The sequence below is a fragment of the Triturus cristatus genome, chromosome 9, assembly GCF_964204655.1.
Source record: "Triturus cristatus chromosome 9, aTriCri1.1, whole genome shotgun sequence".
Taxonomy (NCBI): domain Eukaryota; kingdom Metazoa; phylum Chordata; class Amphibia; order Caudata; family Salamandridae; genus Triturus; species Triturus cristatus.
In genome coordinates this window covers 567,029,883-567,057,474 of record NC_140592.1, presented here as the reverse complement: position 1 = coordinate 567,057,474, position 27,592 = coordinate 567,029,883, and the positions used below count along the sequence as shown (strand labels likewise).

General features: G+C 53.3%; 2 protein-coding genes across 6 annotated transcripts in view; one reads left to right on the top strand and one right to left on the bottom strand.

Moving 5' to 3' along the window:
- The window catches only part of LOC146798300 (uncharacterized), a 59,496-nt gene extending 32,047 nt beyond the window's left edge, over positions 1–27,449 (bottom strand). The window contains exon 1 of the mRNA XM_085625584.1: positions 27,403–27,449. Coding sequence (XP_085481710.1) covers positions 27,403–27,429 — 27 coding nt within the window. The 5' untranslated portion in view covers positions 27,430–27,449. The remainder of the gene's footprint in view (positions 1–27,402) is intronic.
- KLC3 (kinesin light chain 3) overlaps positions 1–27,592 on the top strand; it is a 1,068,754-nt gene that overhangs the window by 242,561 nt on the left and 798,601 nt on the right. The gene's annotated exons all lie outside the window — the stretch shown is intronic.

Genomic DNA, 27,592 nt, shown 5'->3' with positions numbered 1-27,592 from the left:
TCTGATAGGTGACATTGGCAATAGCTTTCTTATCAGGGATACAAAATGACACACATAAAGAACAGAGTAAAGGACCACACTGAACACAGATGCAGCAGGAAAACAGAACTGCTACAATAATACAGAGACCAGTTAAAACTTTCCATCCCCATGTAGTGATCAATGCCCAAAACCATCCAGAAAAGGTCCAAGTGCCATTTTCTGTATGAATCTCAGCTGCGATTTTATGCAATTTATTAATAGCGTTATAAACTGATGGCGTGTGCTCAGGAATGAATACACAACAGCTACTTCCGATAATCCTACATGCTCCACCTCTGTCTGCTAACATAACATCTAATACCATACGATTCTGTAACGCAACAATTCTAGTGATTTGCAATTCTTCCGTAAGATTCCCAAGAGCAGCAGCAGCTTGATTTGTTACAGCCTCTACAACTCTCGTTAATCGTCGAACCTTCCTACTATTTAGGGCAGCTCCGACAAAGAAAAACAATCCTTTTTTTTTTTTTTTTTTTTTTGAAACCGTTTATTACAGTTTATAAAAGTTACAGGTATGGGCCTACAACCACACGGCCGGCCGCTAGAGCATCAGAAGCATATTACATACATACAGCAAAAAGTCTCTCAGCGGTGCACAGTAGGAAAACAGGGGTAATCAATGGTGTAGGCCACATAGCTCCATGCCCACAATACGGTTCCATTTTCTTAAAACAAAACAACATCAACAAACCACAACCGCAAGGCAACCCGCGATCCAAAGTGACAACACGTGCTCCATAAGTGGGGGATCCAAACAGCAGCAAAACTCTGAAGAGGGGGACGGGAGTAGATCAGGGACTGGGGGACCGCGCGCCCGCGGCCGAGGGAGGGGGGCCATCTAGGGAGACGGAGCAGGCGAGGCAGCCGGTAGCAGTGGCGGCTCACAAATACCCCCGCGGTAGGCGTTCCAGGGGCCCCAGAGTTTCATCCACGCCCCAGGCTTACCCCTCGCCACATACACCACCTTTTCACGAAACATACACCAATCCATATGCTCTTTCCAGGCCGACACCGCAGGGGGCCTCTGGGATCCCCACAATTGAGCAATATCACGCTTAGCTATCATGTATCCCAGAGTCACCCACCGCGTCTGGGGGACCGAATAGTCATTAGGTTCCCAGACATTCAGCAAGCATCTCCTCGCTTCAGGCAGCAGCGCGACACGCGTAACCACTCGTAGAACCTCATGCACACCACGCCAGAATCGCTCCACCTTCGGGCACTCCCACAGTATATGCATGAAAGTCGCCAACGCACCACAGCCACGCTTACACATTCCATCACCGGCAAAACCCATACGTAGAAGCCTTGGCCCCGTCACGTAGACCCGGTGAAGGATCTTGAGCTGGACGAAACGAAGGCGAGCCGGGATGGCCACCTCTTTCGGAGAGGCCACCGCAGAAATCCAATCCTCGTCGTCCAGCTCCAGCCCGTCGGCAACCCAAGCCGCGCGGAGACTAGTCAGCAGGCACGATCTATCGTTGATCAATTTTTTGTATATGAGGGAGATCGTGCTGTCCGGGACATGGCCATCTAGCACTCTGTCCTCCAGGGGGGAAGACTCCGGAATGGATGCGACATCCGGGAAGACGGAGCCCAGCGCATGGCGGACCTGTAGGTACCGAAAGTACTCACTGCCCTGCAGCTGAAACTCCGCCTGCAGCGTCTCAAAAGTTTTGAATCCCCCCCTCGTCCAGAGATCTCCCACCGTGCTGATTCCGATCGTGTCCCACTTCTCGAAGCCCTTCGACGTCCACAGGGAGCCCAACCTCTCAGATGCATACAGCGGAGACGCTCGGGTCAAACGGTCCTTCCACCCCATAGCTGCATTAGCCGCGTGCCAGACACGCACCATGACACGCGTCGGTCCCGTCAAACGGGAGTCGGGCGCGCCAGAGTAGAGCGCTCGATTATAATCGCCACCGGGCAGAAGCATCCTGTCCATCTCAAATGCCGGGTTCAAGGCGGGCCCGTAAAGGCCATGATTAATTGCAGCTAGTTGGGAGGCCCAGTAATACCGTTTGATGTCCGGGAGGGCGACCCCTCCATCGTACCACGGGAGCGTCAATTTAGCCAGAGCAATACGCGGCCTCCCGTCCCAGAACAGGCGCCGCTGGAGGCCCTCCACCTCGCGAAAGTAGCGTGCCGGGACCAAGTCCATGGTATTCTGGAGGGCGTAGAGGAAGCGCGGCAGGGACATCATTTTAAATAAGGCCGCTCGACCGAGCGGCGAGAGCGGCAAACGCCGCCAGCGCACCACGTCCTCCCTCAAACGCTGGAGGGGGGGCAGCAGGTTCCGCTCATAGCGGGCCTCCGGGTCAAGAGTGATATATATACCCAGGTACCGGAAACCCTGGGAGGCAATCTGGATCGGACAGTCCCGTGGCAGGACCGGAGCCTCCCCGGAAAGCACATAGACACAGGATTTCGCCCAGTTGATGACCAGGCCTGAGTTGCGACCGAAGGAGCGCAAAACATCAACCAGGACGATCAGTGATTTGCGCGGGGAGGCGAGATACAAAAGGATATCGTCAGCATAGAGGGACACGCGGTCCTCATGCTCGGGGGTCCAGCGGAGACCACGGATAGAAGGGTGCCACCGCAGCCACTCCGCCAGGGGCTCCATGGCCAGGGCGAACAGGAGAGGCGACAGGGGACAACCCTGTCGCGTGCCCCGCCCCAGCGCGAATGGGGCCGATACTCGCCCATTCACCACCACCTGCGCCAACGGGCCCGAATATAGCAATTTGACCCAGCTGACGAAACCCGGGCCGAACCCAAACTTCGCCAGCATCGCCCAGATATATGGCCATTCGAGCGTATCAAACGCCATGGTGGCGTCCAAGGACGCCAAGATGGCCGGCTCCCGCACAAATGGAACACGCGCGAGCACCCCATGTAAGCGCCGCAGATTAAGCGCCGTGTTGCGGTGTGGTATAAAGCCCGATTGGTCTTGGTGGACCAAATCGCCCACCACGCCAACCAACCGGTTGGCCAACACCTTGGCGAGGATTTTGGGCTCCGCGTTCAAAAGCGAAATCGGCCTATAGGATGTGACCCGTTCACGGGGCTTCCCCTCCTTATGGATCACCACAATTGTAGCCAGACGCTGGTCCGGCGGGAGGGAGCCCTGCGAGTGGGCCGCAAGGAACATCGCGCGCAGGTGGGGCGCCAACACATCCGGGCGTAGCTTGTATAGCTCAATGGGAATACCATTGGGGCCCATGGCCTTGCCGGATGCAACCGAGCGAATAGCCGAGGCAATTTCGTCCGAGGTGGGCGGGGCATCCAGCGAATCCCTGCCCTCCACCGTAAGGGAGGGCAGTGCGATGTCCCGAAGCAAGGCATGGGAATCTTCCTCCAAGCAGGGAGAAACCGGGGAGTAAACTTCGCGGAAATAGTCCGCGAAGCAGGAGACAATGGCTTCCGGCTCGGTGACACACACTTCATCCACGCTCTCAATCAAAGGCACCACGCGGCTCGCTCTCTCCCTCTTATCCAACCACGCAATCAGTTTGCCAGCCTTGTCACCCACATCATACAATCGCCCCTGCTGCTCTCTACTGAGGCCCCTGGCCGCCTCCGTGACGAGGGCCCGATAGGCCGCCTGCTTTAAATGCAACACATGCAACTTGGCGTCTGTTACCCCGCTCCCCAGGTCACCCTCCAGTTCTGCAATTTCGGCCTCAACCCGGGTCACCTCCTCCCGCTCGCGCCGCCGGGCATTGGAAATAACGGAGAGGGCCTCCCCTCTAAGAACCACCTTGAAAGCCTCCCACAGGGAGATGGCAGACGGAACCGACCCCACATTCTCATCAAAATAGCGCTGTAAGGATTTGATCAAGTCGGCACGAATGGTGGGGTCGCGCAAATACCATGCATTAATCGGGGCCACCCTGCCATCCCCCCTCGGGAAGACATCGAAATGCAACAACAATGGGGAGTGGTCTGAGATACCCCGTGCCAAATGGCGCACCTCCCCCACCCTCCCTGCATGGGCCGCCGGGACAAGGATGTAATCAAGCCGCGAGAGGCTACCATGGGCCCCCGAGTGGAAGGTGTACTGTAGCAATCCAGGATGCTTTAAGCGCCAGCAGTCCACCAGGCCCAGCGTGTCTAAAAGGCCGGGCAGCCATGCCTGTGCCCGGGGGAGGTCCCTAGGGGGATGGCGATCCATAGACCCGGAGGCAACCGCATTAAAGTCCCCTCCAACCACCAACAGGCCACTCGGAAGGTCCAGAAGGAGGCGCCCCAGGTCTGCAAAAGTAGTGGCTTGTAACCCAGGCGGGACGTACACTGATATAAAGATAAACACTCTACCCTCCATTCGTCCCACCAGAACAGTGTAGCGTCCCCTCTCATCATGACGCACCTCGTCAATCTCCAACGGGAGCGAGTTCTTGACCATAATACCCACCCCCCGCGAGCCCGAAGTGAAGCCGGAGTGGGCCGCCAAACGATATCCCCGCCGATTCATTGCATGAAAGGTGTTACCTATAAGGTGCGTCTCCTGCAGGAAGACAACATCTGGTGAAATACGTTTTAAATACTGCAGGACCACACCACGCTTAATCCTATCCCCCAGGCCGTTAACATTCCATGACAACACAGTCAAATCCCTACCCCCCATCATACGTCGAAACAATCGGTCGTCCCCCACCGAGCATCTCAAAAACGACAAAACAGTTGCGGGTTTGCCTTGCGGTGCCAACAAACAACACACCCCCCCCACCCCCCGGTCCCAACAGAACTCCCCCCTCCCTGCACCCCTGCATGAGCCCAGACAGCCCCCCCAAAGTGCAGTGTGCCTGTCGCCCCATAGCTAAATACTAACTAGTCCCCCAGAGGAGGAGGGAAGCCCCCAGCAGACCCCACCCGACCTCCATGGGAGGGGAACATACGAAAGCAATATATGGTAAAGGAACAACATCCAGAGCAAGGCCTATACAGTCACCCCTCAATTCTGAGCCGGCGGGCCCTCCTCGCCAGCCGCGCCCCCCCCGCCCCGATCCCCAGGCAAAGTGTCTAACCAGTCCCCAGCCGCCTCGGGCCGGTCGAAGAAGTGCGTACGGCCATCCACCTCCACCCTCAGCTTAGCCGGAAAGAGCATTGAGTACTTGAGGTTTAGGTCCCTTAGGCGACGTTTAACACCAAGAAAGCTCTGTCGCTGCTTCTGGACCGCCGGAGTAAAGTCGGGGTAGAAGTGTACGTCCATGTCGTCCAGCCTGACCGGTCCCTGTTGCCTGGAGGTCTGGAGGATGGCATCTCTGTCCCGAAAATTAAAAATCCGGGCAATAAGAGGCCGCGGCGGGGCACCGGTCTTAGGGCGGCCCCCGGGGACCCGGTGGGCACGCTCCACCGCAAAAAGCTTACTCAGCCCCCGGGGCTGGAGATGGGTCAGGATCAATTCTTCCACGAAGAGATCCGCCGCCTCCGCCTCTCGGCCCTCCGGCACACCAATAATACGGACATTGTTCCTCCGGGCCCGACCCTCGGAATCCTCTAGTCGCCGGTCCATCAGGGCGCTCACCTGGCCAAGCCGGCGCACCTCCCTCTGGAGGGCCACCACGTCCGTCGTGAGGCTCGTTGTGGTGTGGGCCAGGGAGTCGACTCGGTCGTTTGTTTTTGACAAGTCTGCCCTCACAAGGCCCACATCCACCAGGACCGAGTCAATTTTTTGCGCCAAGGTATCGAAACGCTGGTCCACTGAGGCCTTCATCTCCGCGATGGCGCCCATGACGTCCCGGAGGGTCAGATCTGCCGGATGGGCAGGTGCCTCCGTCGGGCCCACCGGGGATGTCCGCGATGTCTCCGGAGAACCCTTCTGGAGCGTGTAGCGATCCATACTATTGGCCTGGTGCGCCGTGCCACGGCGAGTTGTCTTCATCTTCGCCCGGTCGCCATCTTGTTTGGTGGACATGCTGGCTCTTCCACCGTCGTGCCAAGATCTCCAAACGGGCCGCCACACCAAATCACGGGTGTCAGGGGGGGGGCGGGGGCGACCACCGGGCCGCGGGTCAACCCACCGCCGGCGGGTCAGCCGGGCACCTGGACAAGGCCACACCACCGCACCCCGCTCCGCAGCCCGACCCCGCTTGAAGCAAGGAGGGCGCAAAAGCGAAAGTGAAAGTGCGGGGTACGCGAGCCGCCCAGCCCCGCTCGCCGCTGTTATTCACTTTGTCCCCGGATCGCCCCACTACTCCAATCCGGGGGGCCGGCGAGGAGTAGGCCGCAACCGTCGATCGATGCTCCCACCGGTGTTCGGGGTCCGATTCGAGCCCAAAAAACGGGCGGCGCCTCAGCTCGGGTTCCCCGACACAGTCCCCTCAACAAGGACAGGATATCGCCAGGATTAATTCAGGAGGTCGCGGAGGTCCTCGGGAGCCTCGCACCTACGCGGCCATCTTGGTTGCGCGCTAGGCTCCTTCCCGAAAAACAATCCTAAGTTAAAATCAACATACTGCTGTAAGCTAGTGTCAGTTTGGTCAACATCATCAATAGATAGAGTACGTTTATACCTATTTACAGTTACATTGTTCAATAACTTCAAGTCCTTATGATAGGATGCAGGCGCTAAGAATACAGGGGGTAATAAGAACGCTACATAACATACTCCGGACCAGCCGGCTGGTAAGCGATAATAACCTTTATTCCCACATACGAAGTACGTATTATGGGAAACTAAGAAACTACTATTATTTACTCCATCTATATTCAAAACAATAATACAGTCACTAACACCAACAGGAATATGACCCACACTCTGGACACACAGGTCCGCTTGAGCTTGTGCCACTTGATTTACAAACTTCTCATTTCCGACAATGTCTCTAGTGTTCGTGAAGATGTAGGGGATTGATTCATTATCTGGTCGATATTCTTCCCACTCCCATATTGTCCCATTCGCTTGTGGATAGCCTTCTTTATCTTGATGACATTCCCTATTAAGTCTAAAAAGTAGTCGTCCCACTGTAGGTTTCCGTGTGGCAAAAAGCAAAGTGTACCATGCTCTACAAGAGCCATTATGAGAGAAAGGAAGAGGTATGAACGGCGTTCCTCCTTTCTTCTGATGAGCTGGCATCATACCACATATCCAACAGTTCGTAGCATTTGTAGCAACATGGGTATGATGCAACATCTGGATAAAAGTGTTATTCAAATAAGACTGACGATGCTTCAATTCTTGATACGGAAGGGTGTAAAAGTAGTGCTCCTCAGGCACTGGAGTAGTCAAAACAAGCAACTCACGGGCAGGAGTCACATCCTCGACAAACCACGTGGTTATACCAACAATAGCTACAATGATAATAAAACTTGTCGCACAAAAAATCTTCTTCTTCTCCATTTTTGTAATAAAAATCAATATCTTCCTGAAACTAAAAGGTTGTCAGAACTCTTCCCCTTATGCAGCCATTGATTTCTTCACCAGCGGGCCAAGACGGGTGTCACTACACTAATGCAGGGCTGATCCCCCCCCCCTTGCCTCATTGGCTCTCCGTTTCACTAACCTAAGGGCCGTTCTGACAATGTGTCCTGATACAGAAAGAAATCACTTCCTCGGTCTGAGATGATATCTTCTTCCTCCAGGAATCGCTTGGTCCGGGAAGAGCTCCTTAGTGTCGTTTGGTTCCACAGCACGGCTTGTCTCTGCAGTCAGGATTTCTCGATGGTCGGTCAATACAGCAGGCTCCACTAATCCAGGTGGCATCTTACGACAGTGCAAGGAGTGGATCCAGTTCTTCCGATTGGAGACCCGCACAGCTGTCCTCGTTGCGAGCAAGACTTGCTCAGGACCAACCCATCTCGGCTCCAGACTGTTCGTCCTTTCAAACGCCTTGATCATAACATAGTCTCCAGGCCGGAGGTTATGTCCTTCACCTGTGGACCGATCAGGGAGCGCTTCTTGAACCTGTTGATGAATAGAAACCAAATTATCCGTTAACTGTGCCAGATAATCATTCATCATTACACAAGGTACATCGTACACTGACTTCGGTTTCGGTGGACCCCAAATATTCATTGGGCGTCTGAACACGATCTCATATGGCGTGAGACCGGTCTGAGAATGCGGTATCGATCTAATTGACAATAATGCCAGCGGTAAAGCGTCTGGCCAAGTCAAAGAAGTCGAAGCTTGGATCTTAGCGATCTTAAGCTTCAAAGTACCGTTATATTTCTCAACCAATCCCGCAGACTGAGGGTGAAACACTGCATGAAATTTCTGGGTAATTCCCAGTCCTTTCAGGACATACTTGATAACGTCTGCTATAAAATGAGGTCCGTTATCACTCCACAACAATCTACAAACACCATATCGAGGGAAGAACTCCTTCAATAGCATCTTGGCTGTAGTCATTGCAGTATTGTCTTTCGTAGGGTATGCCTCAACCCATTTACTGAAGGCACAAACCACTACTAGAACATACTTCAGATTGTTACAGCGCTCAAGCTGAATGTAATCCATCTGCAAAACCTCAAAGGGTGCAGTAGGTATTGCAAATCCTCCTGCTGGAGTTCGTGTACCCTTTCCTGGGTTATACTTCAGGCAAATCATGCAAGTCTGCACTACCCTCTTTGCCGTACTAGCGATCTCCAGATGCTCCCAAACTCGTGTGAGTAATTTTACAATTGCGGAAGCTCCGAAATGCGCTAGTCCATGTGCCATCTGAACCATAGGTTGTACAAAAGCTGTGGGTAACTTCCATTTATCCATCTGCTTATTCCTCCAACACCCTTCATCATCTAATTCTCCATCATCGGACCATTGCTCCCGTTCCTTATCGGAAGCGGTCCTCTGTATTTCCAGCACTTCTCTCCTAGCATCGTGCCATCTTTCTGCCTGCGACTTCACAACATACACTGCAGTAGAGTCAGGCTGCATCGCAGTCTCTCGTGCCACCCGGTCTGCCAAAGCATTCCCTTCTCCAATTTTATCAACCACCTTTTTATGGGCACTACATTTAACTATAGCAATCTTCTTTGGATATGTTAATGCAGTCAAAAGGTTGTGAACTAACTCTCCATACATTATCTGTGCTCCATGTGACGTTAGAAACCCTCTCTCCTTCCAGAGTAGGCCAAAGTTGTGCGCTACTCCGAAGGCATAGCGGCTATTTGTATAAACATTCACACACAATCCTGCACTGAGCTCACATGCTCCTGTTAATGCTATCAGTTCCGCTGCTTGAGCTGATTTCTGCGGTATGCGTGCTGTCTCCACTATTGTTTGTAATGTGGTAATTGCATACGCTGCTGAAGTCGTACCATCTGGTAGCTTCAGGCATGATCCGTCCACCCATAGTTCTCCATCTACATCTGTAAAGGGCGTATCCTGGAGATCAATACGACCCTTTGTCTGTTCCTCAGTCATAAGAATACAGTCATGTGCTTCTCGTGCCTCAGACTGAGTTTCCGGGAACGGCAACAATGTGGCTGGATTTAACGTTGCACACCTCTTTAACGTAATATGAGGAGCCAAAAGCGTCAACTCATATCCCGTTAAACGAGCACTGGTCAAATGCTGCGTCTTTGTTTGATTAAGCAGGGCATCAACAGCATGGGGAACTAATACCAACAGCTTATGAGATAACACAATTCCCTCGCTTTGGCGTATTGACACAGCTGTCGCCGCAACCGAGCGAAAACAACCAGGCAATGCTCGGGCAACAGGATCAAGTACGGCCGAAAAATATGCGCAAGGGCGCTGCTTGTCGCCGTGCATCTGCACTAAAACTGATAATGCACATTCATCCTTCTCATGTACATACAATGTAAAAGGCTTCGTATAATCAGGGGTACCTAACACTGGTGCTGAGCAAAGGGCTTGTCGCAATTTCTGAAAGGCAATTTCACAACTATTTGACCAGGGAAGAGGAATTGGGGTATCGTTTGTCCAAAGTCCTAACAATGGCTTAACTATGTGTGAAAACCCCAATATCCATTGCCTACAAAAAGAAGCAAGACCCAAAAATGCACGCACGTCCTTCTGTGTGGAAGGTACTGGCGTGTCCAAAATTGCTTGAATACGATCTGGTGTGAGTGCACGCCCCTCCTTAGACAAAAGGTGACCCAAATAAGTCACCTTTGGTCTACAAAATTGCAATTTCTTCTTCAACACTTTGTGATTGTGAGATGCCAAAAAGGAAAGCAAGGATAACGTGCACTTCTCACACAGCTCAGGAGTGTCGGCCGCCAACAAGATGTCGTCGACATATTGTATAAGGGCTACACCATCAGGCAGAACAAAGGAATCCAATTGTCTTTTCAATGCTTGACTGTAAATACTAGGACTCTCTGTATAACCCTGAGGGACTCTACAAAATCTGTAGGACCGATTATTCAAAGTGAAGCCGAAAAGATACCGGCTATCAGGATGAATAGGAATGGAAAAGAAAGCATTTTTCAAATCAATAACCGAAAATGTGGTCGCCATTGGCGGGACCAGAGTAAGCAACGTCGTGATATCAGAAACCACTGGATACTGAGGTATCACTATCTTATTCACCTCCCTTAAGTCAATAATAAAACGATAAACCCTAGTATCGGTATCTTTCTTCAAAATGGGTAAAATAGGACTGTTGCAGACATTGTATGGAACTTCCTCCACTACTCCCACCTTGATCAAATCCTGCACAATCTGTATGAGTGCCTCCTCCCCCTCCTGGGAAATACGATACTGAGGGAGGCGTGGTAACACAGCACCCTCCTTGACACTAATGTGTACAGGCGGAATCACCATCTGTCCCACATCAGTATCCGAAGTGGCCCACAAAGTACGAGGGAGAAAAGCTAATACAGTATCCTCTGCAACCACACACATTCGTTCTGTCATGGGGTGATTGTCATTTAATATCACACGTACTTGAGCGCTAGGTGGCGCTGGCCAAGATGGCCGCAACGGAGTGAGGCTCCCGGCTGCCGGACCCCTCAGCGCTGATCCTCCTCCACTGATGCCGTCCTAGGTCCTGGCTGCAGACCGGAGCGGGTGGGGAAACCGAAGCCCTACCCCCAGCCCGAGTTTCGTGACGTCCGGCACCTCCGCGGCGGAGCTGGACGGCCCGTGAGCCGCGCCGGCACCTGGCTGAGTCCCCCTGGTACTGTGTGCGGCGCTGTCCGATACGAGAGGCCCCGGCGCGCCACGAGGGGCGCAGGCCCCACGCTTGCCACTGGCTGCCCAGCCCCTCCCGCTGCTCACCGGCGCTCGCCTGGCGGAGGAGGGGCCCTAGTCGGCGGGGAGATCGACCCGCATTGGCCTTGGCGGCGCTGGGCCGCCTGGGGGTCTGGGCCACCGCTTGTTTCCGTTGCTACCGGCCGCTGGGCCCGCTGTTACCTCCTGGGAGGTGGATCGCCCTGGCTGCCCCGCTGTGCCCCCCTGGTGGGTCCCTGGCTGCTGGAATCCAGGAGTGCCCCGCAGGAGCGAAGAGTTGTCGTTGGCTGCCCCACACCCGGAGGAGCTGTGATCCGGACCCCGGTTGGCGGTGGCTTCGAGGTGAGCCGGGACGGGAGAAGCTGGAGGGGCGCTTCCTGGGGGTGTCGCGGCTCTCGTCGGCGGGCAGGCCGGCCCGCGCAGAGAGACCCGGACTGGTGAGACGGAGCTGTCGCGTGGTGGCTGCCTGAGTGGGAACCCCCTGTTGGCCCCTCCCGGCTGCTTTCTCCTGGCGGACTCCCGGTGGGGTGCAGCGCTTGGACCACTCATTTCTTTTTGGCGCTAACCTGTGCTGGCTGATGTGGTGACCCCCCGCGCCCCTGAATCACTGCCCGGGACCACCGCCGGCGGGGAGGAGGCCCCCCCCTTCGAGCCCTCTCCTGCACCGCACCCTGCCCCCGGACCTGGGAGGGGGCTGGGCTGTCGGCCCTGGAGTCGCTTGCTGTCCTGACCGGACGACGCCTCGGTGGCCCCCCGCGACTCATCGTTGGATAGCGGGCGGACGTTTTGGCTCGTGGCGCACGCCGCGGTGACGGCGGCCTGGTCCGATCCCGACGAAGCGGCTGGGGGGCGCCCGTACCCTTTCTCCTTGCCCCCGACCTCATCCCCTGCTGGCCTGGTGCGGAGAGGTGCTGCGTTCGCAGAGCGGGAGTCGTCTGCTGCCCTCCGGGCCCCCTCACGGATCGGGCCTCTACCCCTTCGGTCCGCCATGGGCAAGGAGAGGGGACCCAAGTTGCCGGGTACGTCCCACCAGACGAGGATCGATCAGTTTGCCAGCTCGGACCCTCCGGGTGGGGGGGGGGCTTCGCCCCCGAATAAAGACTTGGCCGTCATCCTTCAGGCCATCGACGCCTCCCGTACCTCCCTGGAGGGGATGGTTGGCGAGGTGAAGGTCGATGTTGCACTCCTACGGCAGGACCTCCGCAACGCCACGGCCCGCATTACGGAGGCAGAGTCCCGGATTTCCACGGCGGAGGACGACATTCACCTGCTGCAGGACCAGGTCAGAGAACTCACAACCCACTCTAAAGAACTGCACAGGCGGGCAGAGGACGCCGAAAATCGTGCCCGTCGCAACAACCTTCGCCTGGTGGGCTTTCCGGAAGGAGTGGAATCTGGCCGTGCCCACGACTTCCTCGAGCAATGGTTCAAGTCCTGGATGCCGGAGACCGGGTTGTCGACCTGGTTTGTGGTGGAGAGGGCGCATCGGTCTCTAGCGGCCAAACCTCCTGTGGGGGCCCCCCCGCGCCCGTTTATCCTGCGGATCCTCAACTTCAGGGACAGAGACGCTATCTTGCGGGAGGCGCGAGTGCGTGGCCCCTTGACCTTTAACAATCACACCATTATGATTTTTCCGGACTACACCCGGGAGGTCCAGGAGCAGCGCCGCTCCTACACAGAGGTGAAGCAAAGGCTGCGCTCCCTGGGTCTTCAGTACCAGCTCCAATTCCCGGCCCGCCTTCGTGTTGTTTTCCAGGGCAAGACTCTGTTCTTTGATACCCCTCGGGCAGCCTGGACCTGGCTCACGGAGGAGCAGCCTCTGCGCCACACCGCGGCGATGTCGCCCGCTGCGGGGCCCCGGGGCAAAGAGGTGCTTGGAACCCGACCACCACGGCGCAGGAAACGCACGCAGTCCTGGCTGCGCCGCGGAGGGGCGGTGGCCCGGACCCGGTCTGCCAATGCTTCTGAGAGACGTGTGAGGGACTCTTCGGCCTCCTCTGGTGCATCGTCTCACGTGGCTGGGGGACCCCGGCGCCGCCTGTCACCCGGGCCAGGGGGATCTCCCGCCCCCCTCACCATACAGTCTGACTTGTCTGACCTCTCCCGTAGTCCCGCCATGTAACTTGTTGCCTGATCCAAGTCTCTACGGGGAGGGGTGACAACCTTATTTGATGGAGGGGAGGAGGGGGTTTTCCACTCCTACGCTTTCTTACAACTACCTAGGACGTATCCCTGAAATCCGTTCTTCTGGAGGGGTCCACTGTGCTCTCTACACCCGAGCATCTAGGCTTGGCGTCTCGTACCTGTTGGGTTGTTCGGGCGACAGATGCTTCCGTTTTTGAAGTGTAGGGTGGGGGGTGGGGGTCTGGGGTTGGGGGCCTGTTGGCTGTTTCTTCTTGGGGGATTGTTTTGTTTGGGTTGGTTTTGGTTTTATTTGGGCGTCTGTTACTGCACCACACTTGATACACTGCTGTGCCCCTCCCTGCATTCACTCATGCGGGCCCTGCTGCCGCTTGCCCTCACGCGCGGTCTATTGCCCCTCCCTGGCGCTGGACCCGTGGTCCTGGCTTCTTCTGGCCACTCCCTTTCTGGCATGCTCTGTTCCCCTCGCTCCCATGGATGATCTCCCCTCCAAGGCGCATATGCGCATTCTGTCATGGAACGTGAATGGCCTCCTGGATAGACTCAAACGCACTGCAGTCCTTAAATATGCTCAACGTACTGAGATCGACGTGCTCCTTCTTCAGGAGACCCACTTGCTAGGCGAGAGGTGTCCCTTCTTGGCCAGATACGGGTACGACCGGGTGTGGCACTCTGGGTTCTCTCGCGGGTCTCGGGGGGTCGCCGTCCTGCTGCGCCGCTCTGTTCCCTTTGTCTTTACCCGGGTGGCCCGCGACCCCCAGGGGATGGGGATCGCTGTCTGTGGCACACTGGAAGGTCGGCCGCTTACTTTTCTGTCGCTATACGCGCCGCCCACCGGGTTGGCCCAAGCATTATCCCATGCCGCATCCCTGCTGGCCGCTCTCCCGCCGGGTGCTGTGGTTCTGGGTGGGGACTTCAACGCTGTCTCTGCCCCACTGCTTGACTCTTCGGGACCGGTCTCGACGCCCCGAGCCGCACGGGCTAGACAGCTGGTGGGGTGGGCAGAGGCTCAGGGCTTGTGCGACGCCTGGCGTGTCTGGCATCCGCGCGCGCGGTAATACACCCACACCTCGGCCGCCCACCACACTCATGCGCGGATTGACGCAATCTTTGTCCCGTCCACCGAGTGTGCGGGTATCCAAGATGTCCGCATTCTTCCCAGAGGGATATCTGATCATTCCCCCGTCCTCCTGGGTCTGGGGCCCCCGCCTCAAGGGGCCCGTCAAATGTGGCGCTTCAACGCCTGGTTTCTCCGGGATAAGAAACTCTGCAAGGAGGTAGGGTCCGCGCTTGCGCAGTACTTTGGTGACAACGATGGGTCTGTCTCCTCGGCGGGCAACCTCTGGGAGGCGGCGGGTAAGGCCACCATCAGGGGGGCCGCTAAGGCGTTGGTGGTGCGGCACCGCCAGACGCATCTTCAGCAACTCACTGCCTGCGAGGCCCGGGCGTTGCGTCTGGAGCAATCCCTGTCCGCGGACGGGGATCCGGCCGTGGATCGTCAGCTGCGGCTTCTGCGGGAAGAGATTCACCAACGGTCTATGGATGCGGCCAAGCTTCTTTGGCAGTCCTCGGTGGCGAGGGTCTACGGGTGGGGTGACAAGAATGGGGCTCTGCTGCACCGGCTGGTTACCTACCCCGGGGCGTCGCGCATCATCCCGGCGGTCCCTGACTCAGAAGGCCAGCTTCAGTCCACTTCCGTGGCCATGGCAAATGCCTTCGCTCAATACTACGCTCAGCTGTACCGGGCCCGGGCGTCAGACTTATCCTTAGCTTCGCTGCTTGCGGCTCACAATTTAAAACTGCCTTGTCTTCGGTCCAGTGACTGGGAGAGTCTGGAGGTGCCCATCTCTCTGGAGGAGATTGGGGAGGCGATCGGGCGCACGTCGGCGGGGAAGACCCCGGGACCGGACGGATTCCCGCAAGAATTTTACGCCGCCTACAAGGACCTTCTGACCCCTCGGTTGCGCGCCCTTTATGCTGATGCGATTGAACGCAGTTCCTTCCGTCCAGAGGCCGATATGGCCACGATTGTGGTTCTGCCCAAATCCGCGCCGCCCTCTTGCGACAGGTCAGCGTACCGACCGATCTCCCTCATCAACACGGACATCAAACTCTACGCGGCGGTCCTGGCACAGAGGCTTTGGCCCTTTCTGCCCAGCCTGGTGCATCCGGACCAATGTGGCTTCATGCCGGACCGCGGTACTCGCCATTGCCTCCGTCGACTTCACGTGGCCCTGGCTCATCGCCACCGCATATCCCCATATCTCACGCTCCTACTTGCCGACTTCGAGAAGGCGTTTGATTCAGTTGGGTGGTCCTATCTATTTGAGGTCCTGACTCATATGGGTTTCGGCCCCAAGTTTGTCGGAATGGTGCGGGTCCTCTACGCGCATCCTCGTGCCCGGGTGCTAGTTAACGGGGCGTTGTCGAAGCCGTTTTGGATCGGTCGGGGGACGCGGCAGGGGTGCCCACTGTCGCCCCTCCTCTTTGCCCTCGCTATGGAACCCCTTGCTGCCCTGGTCCGCGCGGATCCTCTTCTTCGGGGCTGGGAATGGCCGGGTCTTGCGCCCGACAGAATAGCCCTTTATGCAGATGACGTGTTACTGTACCTTAGCGACCCGGCGCGATCTGGTCTCCGTGCCTTCCATCTCTTGGGCCTTTTTGGCCGCGCGTCTGGCCTTCACTTAAACTCGCAAAAATCGGTCCTTGTGCCTCTGCACCCCTCTCGGGAATGCTTTGACTGGCAGGACAGGATTCCCCTCCGCCGGCTGTCCTTTAAATACCTGGGCATCTGGGTCTCTCTGCTCCCGGAACTGAGCTGGGCCCTCAATGTGGCTCCCCTGGTCAAAAAGGCCAAGGCTGACCTGACGCGCTGGCAACCGCTCCCGCTCAATCCGCTGGGGAGGGTGGCACTCTACAAAATGATGATCCTCCCCCGGTTCCTCTATATATTACAAAACACCCCCGTGTCATTTCCGCGGCCTTGGTTCCGCGAGCTGGACGGGTTGGCGACTCGATTCCTCTGGGGCCGTGGAAGGCCGCGGTTGGCCTTGTCGACGTGTCGTCTACCCACCTTTGATGGTGGGTTGGGTATGACCAACCTCTACCTCTACTATTTGGCCACTCGCCTTCTCGTCATTCACGATTGGTTCGGAGGGGGATGGTCCGACCCGGCTTACAGGTTGGAGCTAGCCGATTTGGGTTTTCCCTGCATTTTAGATCGCCTATACGGAGCTCCCATCCCCGCTTCTTGCCCCGGAATCACTAGGGCGGTCTTCTTGGCCTGGCGAGCGGCGCTTCGCCATACCCGGTGGACCGGACGGCTGACTCGCGCCACTCCCCTTTGGCACGGGGCGCGGTTGCGGGACGTTACTGCCCTGGAGGGCTTTAGGTCATGGGACCTGCTCGGAATCTCCCAGCTGGGGGACATCTGGCGGGGGGGGCGCATGTGCTCATACGCAGAGCTGCAGGAACGCTTCTCCCTTCACTTGTCACAGTTTTATAGGTACCTCCAGCTGCGCCATGCCATACGCACCTATACTCCTCTAGATGTTCGATTGCCAGACCACAGTCCCCCCGAAGCTCAGGTCTTGCTGGGTAACCTAGGGAGGGGGGGTATTTCCCGTATACACCGCTCACTTATTAACAATACCCCCGCGGTTCAGGATGGCTTGAGGGAGAGATGGGAGGGTTGGGTGGGGCCCTTGGATGAGGTGGACTGGAGGGACGCCCTTATGGCCCCCGGCTGGTGACGGCCTCTGCCAAGTTGCGGCTGATTCAGATATACTATCTACACACTGCATACCTCACACCGGCGCGTCTACACCGCGCGGGCCTCTCTGTCACCGCATCTTGCCCCCGCTGTGGCTTTGACCCAGCCGACTTTATCCATATGGTGTGGTCCTGTCCGGACCTAAGAGATTACTGGAGGGGCATAGAGGCTGACCTCACGGAGGTGTTGGGATGGGAGGTGCCACACAATCCTAGGCACACCCTGCTGGGCATCACGGATGGTCTACATGGCACACGTGCAGAGAAGCTGTTCCTTATGACGGCGTTTATGGTGGCAAAGAGAGACATTGCAGCGGCATGGAAACACCCACGGCCGCCTACTTTGGCTAAATGGAGTGCTGGTGTGGACTGGTGTGCGGCCCAGGAACGTACTCTCTATCAGGCGAGGGGCTGCCCTAAGAAATATCATAGGGTATGGGGGAAGTGGTTGGGCAATGTATCGTGATTGGGCGCTTTGGGGGTGGGGGTGGGGGACGGGGCTTCGGGCGGGGGCGAGGGGGGCGTGATTTCACTCTGTGTGATTGTACAGTGGTGGTTTGTCAGGCGCAATGTTTTTCTTTTGCTGTGTTTTTCAAAATCTCCAATAAAACTTGTTTATCAAAAAAAATATCACACGTACTCCAGTAGGGGAGCAGCGGATCGTAGCTCTAAAGTGCTTAAGCGTATCAAGACCCATAATGTTGTCAGGCGTGTTCGGAGCAAGCAAAAACGGACAGGGTGCAGAAAATTGGTCAACATGAAATGCAAGGGGTTGGGATAGAGGGCTTCGAGAGAGTGTACCATCAAACCCTACCGATGTAACCATTAAGCCAGATGGGGGAGCCCTCGGAACCAATTGTTTGGATAGCGCACTGCGAGTAGCTCCTGTATCAACTAGGAACCGATCAGGAGAACCCAAAACATTTGCTGTAACATAAGGACCCTTCTGATCAACTGGCACTTCAACTGATTCCAACCCCCACCCAACGCAATCAAATGCATGCTGCGCATCATGGTACCCAGGGCGGTCATCCACAGACATTTGATACTGATTTTGCCGATCAAACACATTAAGTCTATCTCGTTGCTGCACGTTAGGCTCAAATCGAGCACGATCATTGGAATTCCCTCTGAAATTCGAAAAGCCCCCTCTACCTCTCGGCGGTCCCTGACCACGTCCCTGACGAGGTGCATATAATACCGGACAATCCCTAGCCCAGTGACCCAACTGTTTACAATACGCACATTGATTTCTATTAACATCCGTCCGACTCGAAGGGGGACCATAAAATCCTCCTCTACCTCTCTCAACACCCCGACGATGCGGACCATACACTTGTGCTAACATCACCTTAGTTTTCAAATCTTTCGATTTCTTCTCCTCATTCCCCTTCGCTTCTTGTTCCTGCCGCTCATAATACTGAGCCATAGTCAGGAGGGATGCCGGAGACGAGGTGGACCAAGAACTTTCACTCGCTTTTAAACGAGCTGCTATTCCCGGTAATAAATTCGCCACATATTTATCAACAAAAAGATGTCGACCCGTATCATCCGTAAGTGACTGACCACTGAAATCATGAAATGTTTCCTCAAAACGCGTAAAGAAGTCTGAAACTGATTCATCAACCTTCTGTTTACACGATGCTAACATATTCCAATCAATCTTTTTAGGGGGAATAATCGTTTTCAACTTAGTCAAGATAGCAGCAGGAAGATCTAAAATAAGCTGGGGCGGTTTTTGCGCGGGCTTTCTCTCCCTATCCTCATCCTCAATCTCAGACCATTTGGCCTTAAAAACGGCTTGATCATCCACCTTCCGCACAGATCGCCACATATCCGGTGGTAAAATAAGCCCAAAGAACAAATCTATGTCTGCTAAAGTCATAGTACAAGAATTCAAGGCCCCTTCGACCTCTTCATAAAAGGCCGCAGGATTCTTGCGGGGGTCAGGCAATGCGTTCTTCAATGCCATAACATCAGTCCTATGCCAGGGAGTATAAACCCAATTATACACAAAATATCCCCTAGCATCAGGGGAAGACATGTCTGAACTAGTCCCCGCTCCTTTAGGAGGAACATACAAAGGTGCCGCCTCTCGCATCGGTTTAGCATGCACTAGTTCACTCTTATCTGAATGGGAGGTAGACGACTGTTTCCCGCCGACGTGTGAATCCGATTGCTCCTTCTCCCCTGTCTTTTGGCGCGCTTTCTCTTTGAGTTCAAATGCCGCGTCCCGCAATGCTAACAGCCGTCGGACCACATCGGGTACCTTAGAGGGAGAAAAGACACCGATACGTAATGCTTTAGAATCTAGTACTATATCATCAGGCTCAAAAACATCAGAATATTTCCGAAAGGCAGTAACCACTTCATCAGAAAAGGTTTCAACAAAATATAACTTTTCTCTATCCTGCCACTTTCCAAAAATTCCAATAATTCAGGGAGAGATAGCTTGCCCTTAAGCGCACGAAAAGAAATTTTCCGAAGCTCACCCATACGATCAGTTGATAACATGGACCGCGTGTCTACCTTATCCGAAACCGATCCAGAATCCTGTGACCTCGGGGCAGACGCGCCAACATAAGGGGGCGGAGAGCGATCTAATAAATGAAAATCATCTTCAAGATTAGTAAGGACAGGATAAAGTGGCTGGCGGACAGCATATTGACCCGAGACTTGCAACCTACGCTCTTTCTCTTGTCTCTCCGCCAGTTCTCTTTCCTCCCGACGCTTCGCTTCCTGTGCTCTCACATGATCATTTTTCCGTTGCTCTTTATCAATCGGCGCTTTCTCACGTTTCTCTCGCTCACGCACTTCCTTCACCCATAACCGTACACATTCAAACATATCTTGCCGAGCACGCCGCTTACACATACACTGTTCCACATACTCAATCTTACGCATATCAAACGATCCATACAAAGGCCATCGTAACTCAGGATCCTTTTTGGTGTATTTCCTCCACACTGTGCTGTACATTATAGAGGAAAGACCATGCTTCACATACATATCTCTATTAGGAGTCCCCTCTGGGGGGGGCTGGAGCAGATTCCTCAAGATTTAACCGGTTTCCAAAACAGCAGCACCACTTACGGAGTGCGCTAAAAGCAGGCATGCTCAAAAATAATGCAAAATATGCAGTATTATCAAAAAAATGGCACTTAAACGTTGCGCCGTTCAAATTTAAACAACTCCGGAGAAATATCTCCACATTACCTGCCTAAATGTGTTGCAACACATATATTCCACAGTAATCAATAAAAAATATGACCGGTCATCACAAATCAAACTCAAATAGCCAACCCAGGCTTCAAAACTCGGAGCAAGTACCGTACAACGGTGCTTACCAATCAAGAGTGTCCAGATTCCAACTGCCAAGTTCCAAAATTCGCCCAAACGGCTATCACGCGGCAAACCGACAGAAGAGGTCTCAGTCGAGGACCGGCGCCACCCAGATGGTCAGCTCGGAAGGGAAGGAAGAAACCCCGGGATGCCAGGACTAAAAGACACCGCTGGCAGTGATCACATCCCCGGCCAAATTCCTCACCTTCGTCACGACCAATCCTTCGAGCATCCGAGTCGCCGATGAGCCCCACGTGACGGGCGCCAATTGATGAATACAGGCCCCAGCTAGGCCCGCAAATACAAGGGTTCGCCCTCCTGTAACGAAAACTAGAAGGAAGTTGGCACGGAAACTGCAAATACAAAGACAGAGTTTATTAACCCTTAAGGGTGGTCCTACAACCTACACAACACTCTTCAGTATTGCATAGAGTAGCACACAGAACTTGCGTACACGGTCCCCTTTTATACACAACAGTGGGGCTCATAAGTGGGTGGATACAACACAGAGCAAAATTCATTACCATTTATGGACATTTTCAATACAGGATCAATATATGGGCGGAGTTAACAATTTCCTGAGCCCGCGAAGACATGGTCAAACAAGGACTAACTGATAACAGATGTGGTCAAGTCTGGGAATGCGCCAGACGGACAAAGGAGCTATTTATAGACTGTTACTAGGCAGATTACAAGAGCAACTAGCGAAAAGGTAGGACTCTTCTCGTGCAAAGCACGTGGAGACATGACAATACAAAATGGAGTCCGAACATTAGTCAACATAAGACAAGAAACACATGTTGACTCAAAGAGAACACGTGTCTACAGTGAATGCTTAATCTTATCGCTGTTTTAATTTTCAACAAGGTGGAGCTAAAAACAGCTATATCATCTAGAAATGCTGCATTATAGGCTTCTAGACCTGTTAGGACTTTGTTCACCAACCTCTGAAATATGGCAAAGGAATTCTTCAGACCAAAGGGCATCACAATAACTTGATAATACCCACTAGGGGTTGAGAATGCTGTTTTTGGCTTGACATCCTCAGCTAGTCGGATTTGTAAGTAGCCAGCAGACAGGTCAAATGTGCTCAGAAACTTGGCTGAGGCCAAAGTATCTATAATTTCATCTGCGAATAGGATGGGCATCAGTCCTAGTGACTGCATTGAGGCCTCTGTAGTCCACACAAACACTCATCTTTCTTTTTCCACCCTTGGTGGGAGGTTTTGGCATAAGGACTACTGGACTAGTAGTCCTCAATGACTTCCAATCCAGCATCTTTTGGACCTTTGTCTTAATGCAATCCCTGACATGATCAGACTGTCTGTAGATTTTACTCTTCACAGGCAGGCTGCCACCTGTGTCCACTTCATGGGTATACCAGGTGGTCTGACTGTGCAAAAGGGAGAACATATGTCTGTACTCATTGAGAACTTGCCTACAATTAGCTTGCTGTTGGTCAGTGAGGCTGCCTGCCAAGGCTACTCCATCCACTGAGCCATCATCAGGGTTCTGAGAGAGTAGATCAGAGAGAGGGTCACTCTCTTCCTCCTATCCCTCATCAGTTGCCATGAGCAAACCCATGTCAGCCTTGTTCCCAAAAGGTTTCAGGCGTTTCACATGAAGTACCCAAGTCCACCAAGTAGGTGACCTCACCTTTTTGTTCAAGGATAGTGTGCCACTCCACTGGTCTCGGAGAGCTGCTGGGGCCACAGGCTCCACCACCCACACTTTCTGGCCTGGCTGGTAAACAGTCAGGACAGCCTTTTGGTTATGCCAAGCTTTTTGAAGTTTTTAGCTGGCTTGCAGGTTTTTGCCGGCCTTCTTCATGTACTCAACCATCCGTGAACGCAGGTCAAGGACATAGTCCATAATGTCCTGTTTAGGAGGTTTGAGATGTTGCTCCCAGCCTTCCTTCTCTAGACACAAGGGACCCCTAACTGGATGTCCAAACAGGAGTTCAAATAGGCTGTAGCCAACCCCCTACTGAGGAGCCTCTCTGTGGGCATAGAGAAGGCAGGGTAGTAAGACATCCCATTTTTTCCTAAGCTTTTCTGGTTGTCCCATAATCATACCCTTTAGGGTCTTGTTGAAACTTTCAACAAGCCCATTGCACAGTGAATGGTAGGGTGTGGTCAACTTGTAGTTCACTCCACACTCTTTCCACATGGCAGTGATATAACTAGACATGAAGAGCCCACTGCCCCCAAGAACTCTGCCTGGTCAGGTCCAAGTTTCTCTGGGACAGTACCTCCACAGGGGCTGAGATCATCTCCCCAGGAGGCTGATCTTCACTGGGAGTTTGTGAGGAGGATAAAGCCTTACCCTTCCTGCTGCTTCTCTTGGGAGGCCCATGGTCCATTTTCCAGGATCTAGTGTCTTTTCAGTGCTGAGCTGTTTGGCCTGAGCCCTGGTGACAGCAACCACACTGGCAGAGATGCCCATCATCTCTGCATGAGTCCTCAACTCTACTTCAGCCCAGGCTCAAGTTTCTAGATCATTGCCCAACAGACAATCTACAGGTAGGTCTGGAGATACTACAACCTTTTTAGGTCCAGTTACCCCTCCCCAGCTGGGGTTCACAGCTGCCAAGCAATGGTAAGTTCTGACATTGCTAGCGTTGGTGACTTGGTACATTTGTTCAAGAATTATCTGATCAAGGGACACACGTTTCTCTGTCACCATAGTGGCACTGGCCCCTGTTTCCCTGTAAGCCATTGTTTTTTTTGCATTTATCAAAGGCTTTTGTTTGTACTTGCCCAAGTTAATGGGACTTACCAGTAAGGTGGCAAGGTCTATGGCACAATCACAGACTAGAACAGCCTGAGCTGGAGGTCTGACCCATCTCAGAACCCAAGGTTAACCCCACTGATCCCTTGGGTGCTGTACTACCTCTTGTATTTGTGCCAGGGGGAGCAGGTGCCTTAGGGGCAGTTGTAGTAGGAGTTTCCTTGGAATTGGACAATCAACATCCCTTGTCCAATGGGTCTTTACTTTACAAATGTAGCACCAAGGTTTCTTTGTGCCTTTTTTAGTATTTTGTGACTCACCCCCAGATGTAGGTGTTGGGGCCCTTGTGAAGACTCTTTTTTTAACTGTACCCATATCCCCACCCTTATCCTGGGATTTAGAAGAATCTTGCTTCTTCTGGTCACCTCCATTACCATGGTTTTTCTGCTTAACCCTGGTACGGACCCATTTGTCTACCTTCTTTCCCAATTCTTGGGGAGAGGTCAGATAAGAGTCTACTCACCGGGTACTGGTGCAACAGTTGGTTCTGACAGTTGTAAAGGATGTGCTTTCTCATGATCAAAATGTACAGTCCTTCATAGTCCTGTACATTGCTTCCATGAAGTCAGCCTTCCACAGCCTTATTAGCACTGTCTACAAAACCTGCCCAGTCCTGGGTGTGTGTCTTCTGAGTGTCTCTGAACTTAATCCTATACTGGTCAGTGGTGTGGTTAAGCCAAACCCATCTATGAGAACACTCTTCAGTACTGAGTAATTGTCAGCATCCTCTTCTCTATCAGCAAGGAGCTTATCTCTACCTTTGTTAGCAAAGGAGAGTCACAGGATAGCTGCCCACAGCTCTTGAGGGACCTTCTGAACTTTGGAGGCCCTCTCCAAAGCAGTGACCATTTATGGATGTCATCCCCCTCCTGGTAAAGAGGGACTATCCTGCTCAGGTTCCTATTGTCAAAAGACGATAGTCTGATTCTAGGGACACTGTTACTGCCACCAAGGGACTATAATGCCAGTCTCTTCCTAGTCTTTGGTACTTCCAGGGACTCCTTGTCAAGGGCCAACTGATCTCTCCTAAGCTTAAGTCTAACGTTCTCAAGTTTTACCATTTGGTATTCCCTGTCAAGAGTTGTCCCTCTTACTAGATCTGGAAGTGCCTGAAGCATTGGGTTCTATGGAGGAGGATCTAGACCTCCTTGGTCTACTCTGGACCCCCCAGGAGGAGGAGGGGTATATCCTCTGTGCCATCTGCACTATTCCCTCAGGGGTCAGAGTTTGGCAGGTTGGAATCATTTGAATCCTCCTGCCCATACTCAGAATTGAGATCATTAGGGGGAACCCCTGGTGGAGGGGCGTGACCAGGAGCTGATGTGACTGGACATGGGCTGCGGAGCTCCAGCCGACATCCCCCTGGCAAACAGCTATCCTGAGCCCCGGGCACATATATTTTGGGGCATATGGTCGAGAAACTGACCCGAGAATGTGCTGGTCCCCATTCCATTGATCAGTGGGACGAGTTGGAGGCAGAATCGCTGTGACTTGAGTTAGCAGCGAGCTTTCCGACGAAGAGCAAGATGGCAGCCGGGGAAGGGCGGAGAATCTAGCCAGTGGGGGAGCGAGGACAACGTGAGCTGTGGGGGAGCTACGAGAGCCTAGCAGTGTTTGACCCTGAAGAGACTGAAGGAGTAGACAGCGGAATAAGCGAGGTATCGGTGGGGGTGCTGCGGACCCTGCTGGTCGTGCCACTGCGCGAGCACGAGTGAGGTCCCCCCCGGACGAGTGCTGCGGAGATCCCGGCTACCGACCTGCTGTCCTACCTCTCTCTGCTGCGGGCTGGAGAGCTGAAACCTGCAAATTGAGGGGGCGGCGAACGTGTCCAGTAACTCCGGACTGCCCTGAGAGGACTCCGGAGGGAGACGGGGGCACGAACAGAGGACGGTGAGCGGGACCCCTCCCCCACCTGACATCGCCATCTTGGTGAGGAGCGTCCGCATGGGCGATTGCACGCCAGGTGCCCGGACTGGCGTTTGCGGAGGTGAGAGCAAGTGAGCTGAGTTTGCTACAGATCGCGTTGCTGTGGGGGCATGAGAGAGGAGCCCCGGGCAGGCGCTGAGAAGATTCCCACTGCAAACTAATAGCCCTACCTCGCCTGATGTGAGTTCCCAAGATGAGGCCTAAGTGCTGAGAGTGGCGGCGCTCGTGACCAGTGGCCACAGTCTACCCTTAAGTGATTTTGGAGGGAGATGGGGGCACAATCGGAAGAAGGTGAGCAGGACCCCTCCCTCCCCCCCCAGGCATCGCCATTTTTGGTGGAGAGCGCAACCACATCCAAGGCTACACACAGTGGGTCCGGATTGCTAAGGTGCCACCTGACAGGCCCTGGAACTCACAGTAGGTGGACTGCTGTGGGCCGCCTGGGCTTGGGTGGACCTAACCACTGCACTATTTAATGGGGGACCACAGAGAGGCCACAGATGCTATCTCGAGAGGCGGAAAGTGAGCGTGGTCTCTCCCCCCTGACATAGCCTTATTGTTGGGGTACGCTGCCGAAGGGGCGAATGCGTGCAGAGTGCCTGGATTGCAGCGGCAGCACCCGTCCTGAACTGGAAACTGCGAGTGGGGGTCCGAGTGAGAGCTCTGAGCCTGTGTGGGCCTGCGGTTCAGGCTCTTCAGCAGGGTACTAATAAAGAAACAGCAAACACTCCCCCCTATTCATTTTTCATAGGTAATTAATCCAACAGGTAATAAACAAACCTCATTAGACCACAGAAAATATTTGGATTTTTGGGTTTATTTGATATCAAAAAGTATAGAAGCAATGCAAGAGTATTATCAAAATACTTGGTATTTGAAGGCACTCTATAGGCTGAGTGGGTCTATAGTTCAAAGAGCCCCAATTGGCTATACATATATTTGTTCCTCACAGTGCAAATAAGAACAGTAAAAATACTAGACAGTCTATACAAGGAAAAATTGTAAAAAGGAAGAAAAGGCAAACCATAAGTATCACAAAATTAAACAAGAAAATACAAAAAACATTTGAAAAAACAAACAGAATTACAAATGACAAAGAAAAATGCTTCAATTCTGTAGGTAGACACATTAAGCGCCGACGCGCGTTTCGGAGGAGGACCGAGGTCCAACAAGTCCTTCGTCAGGGTGCAGAAAGTCACAATCATAGATTAGGTCATAGATCCAATCCGCAAGTTTCTTTAGGGGGCATATCAATGCAAACTGTGAGGTATCAGGATTTCTTAATCGTAAAATAAGATCTGTGGACAATAATGAGGATCAAGAAGAGAATATATAAATATAAGAATAAAAAACTGGAACCTAACTTATCTATTGGAGCTAAACACCACCAGAAGTCCACCAAGATAGTGCAAAAGAAGTTGGAAAAAGTGATTAAAGTTCATACAAGGGGTGTGAAGACAAGATATAAAGGGTACAAAGAAATATAAAGAATGGATGCGACTAGCTACATTGAAATCAGTCATCCAGAATAAAGGCACACTCATATTGGCAACAAGGTACCTCCACATGCTGCATACTTAAAATGAGAGTGATAGAGACCACTTCCTGCATTCAAATCAATCACACGCATTATAGGGAAAGGGACAATGGCGACATAGTACTTATTGTGGAGGAGCCAAGCCGGTGATAACCAGTTATATCAGAGAGGTACGAATAGGTTACGTCCGGATTCCAATTCAGAGCGGGACATGGCTATAAGAGAATAAACTAATGTGTAACTAATCTATACCAAATATGTACTAATAGGGTGATAAAATTGTGAGAGGGCTCTCTTACTGTGCATTCGGTATCAAGGGTATAGGGTAGACCTCATGGGCATGATAACGTATGAGTATAAATCCACCGAGGAAAAGATAGTATCCTAAGTTGAAGTGGACACAGAGAATGCAAATGTATTAGAGCATTCCACACGGTCATTACATAGGCGCCAAAAGAGAAATCAAAATAGTAAAGACCAGAAAGCCTGCAGGAGAATACAGCAGGTAACTTATATGATATGAGATAGTCAAACACCACGTGGGGTCAACAGTTCCAATTTTTCAGACATATTCATAGAAGTAGAGTACCAGATGTACGGGGCTAGAATATAATAGAAAGTAATGTAAGGATATAATAAAGGTCGAGACACTCCACACGCGGACACTGCTAAGACTGTTCACAAATCTCGCGCCATGTAAACTCACCTGGTTGTAGAGAACGGGCTCCCGCATGCAGTTCCCTTAGTTTTGTCGCGGTCCGATGAAAGCCTCTCAGAACCGGATGCATAAATACCGGAAGTGATAGAGCTCGCCAATGGCATAGACAGTGAAAGCGCAAACTACTAGTGTGTGCATTGATGCAGGCGCCATCTTGGAAGTAGAATCGGTCTAAGGT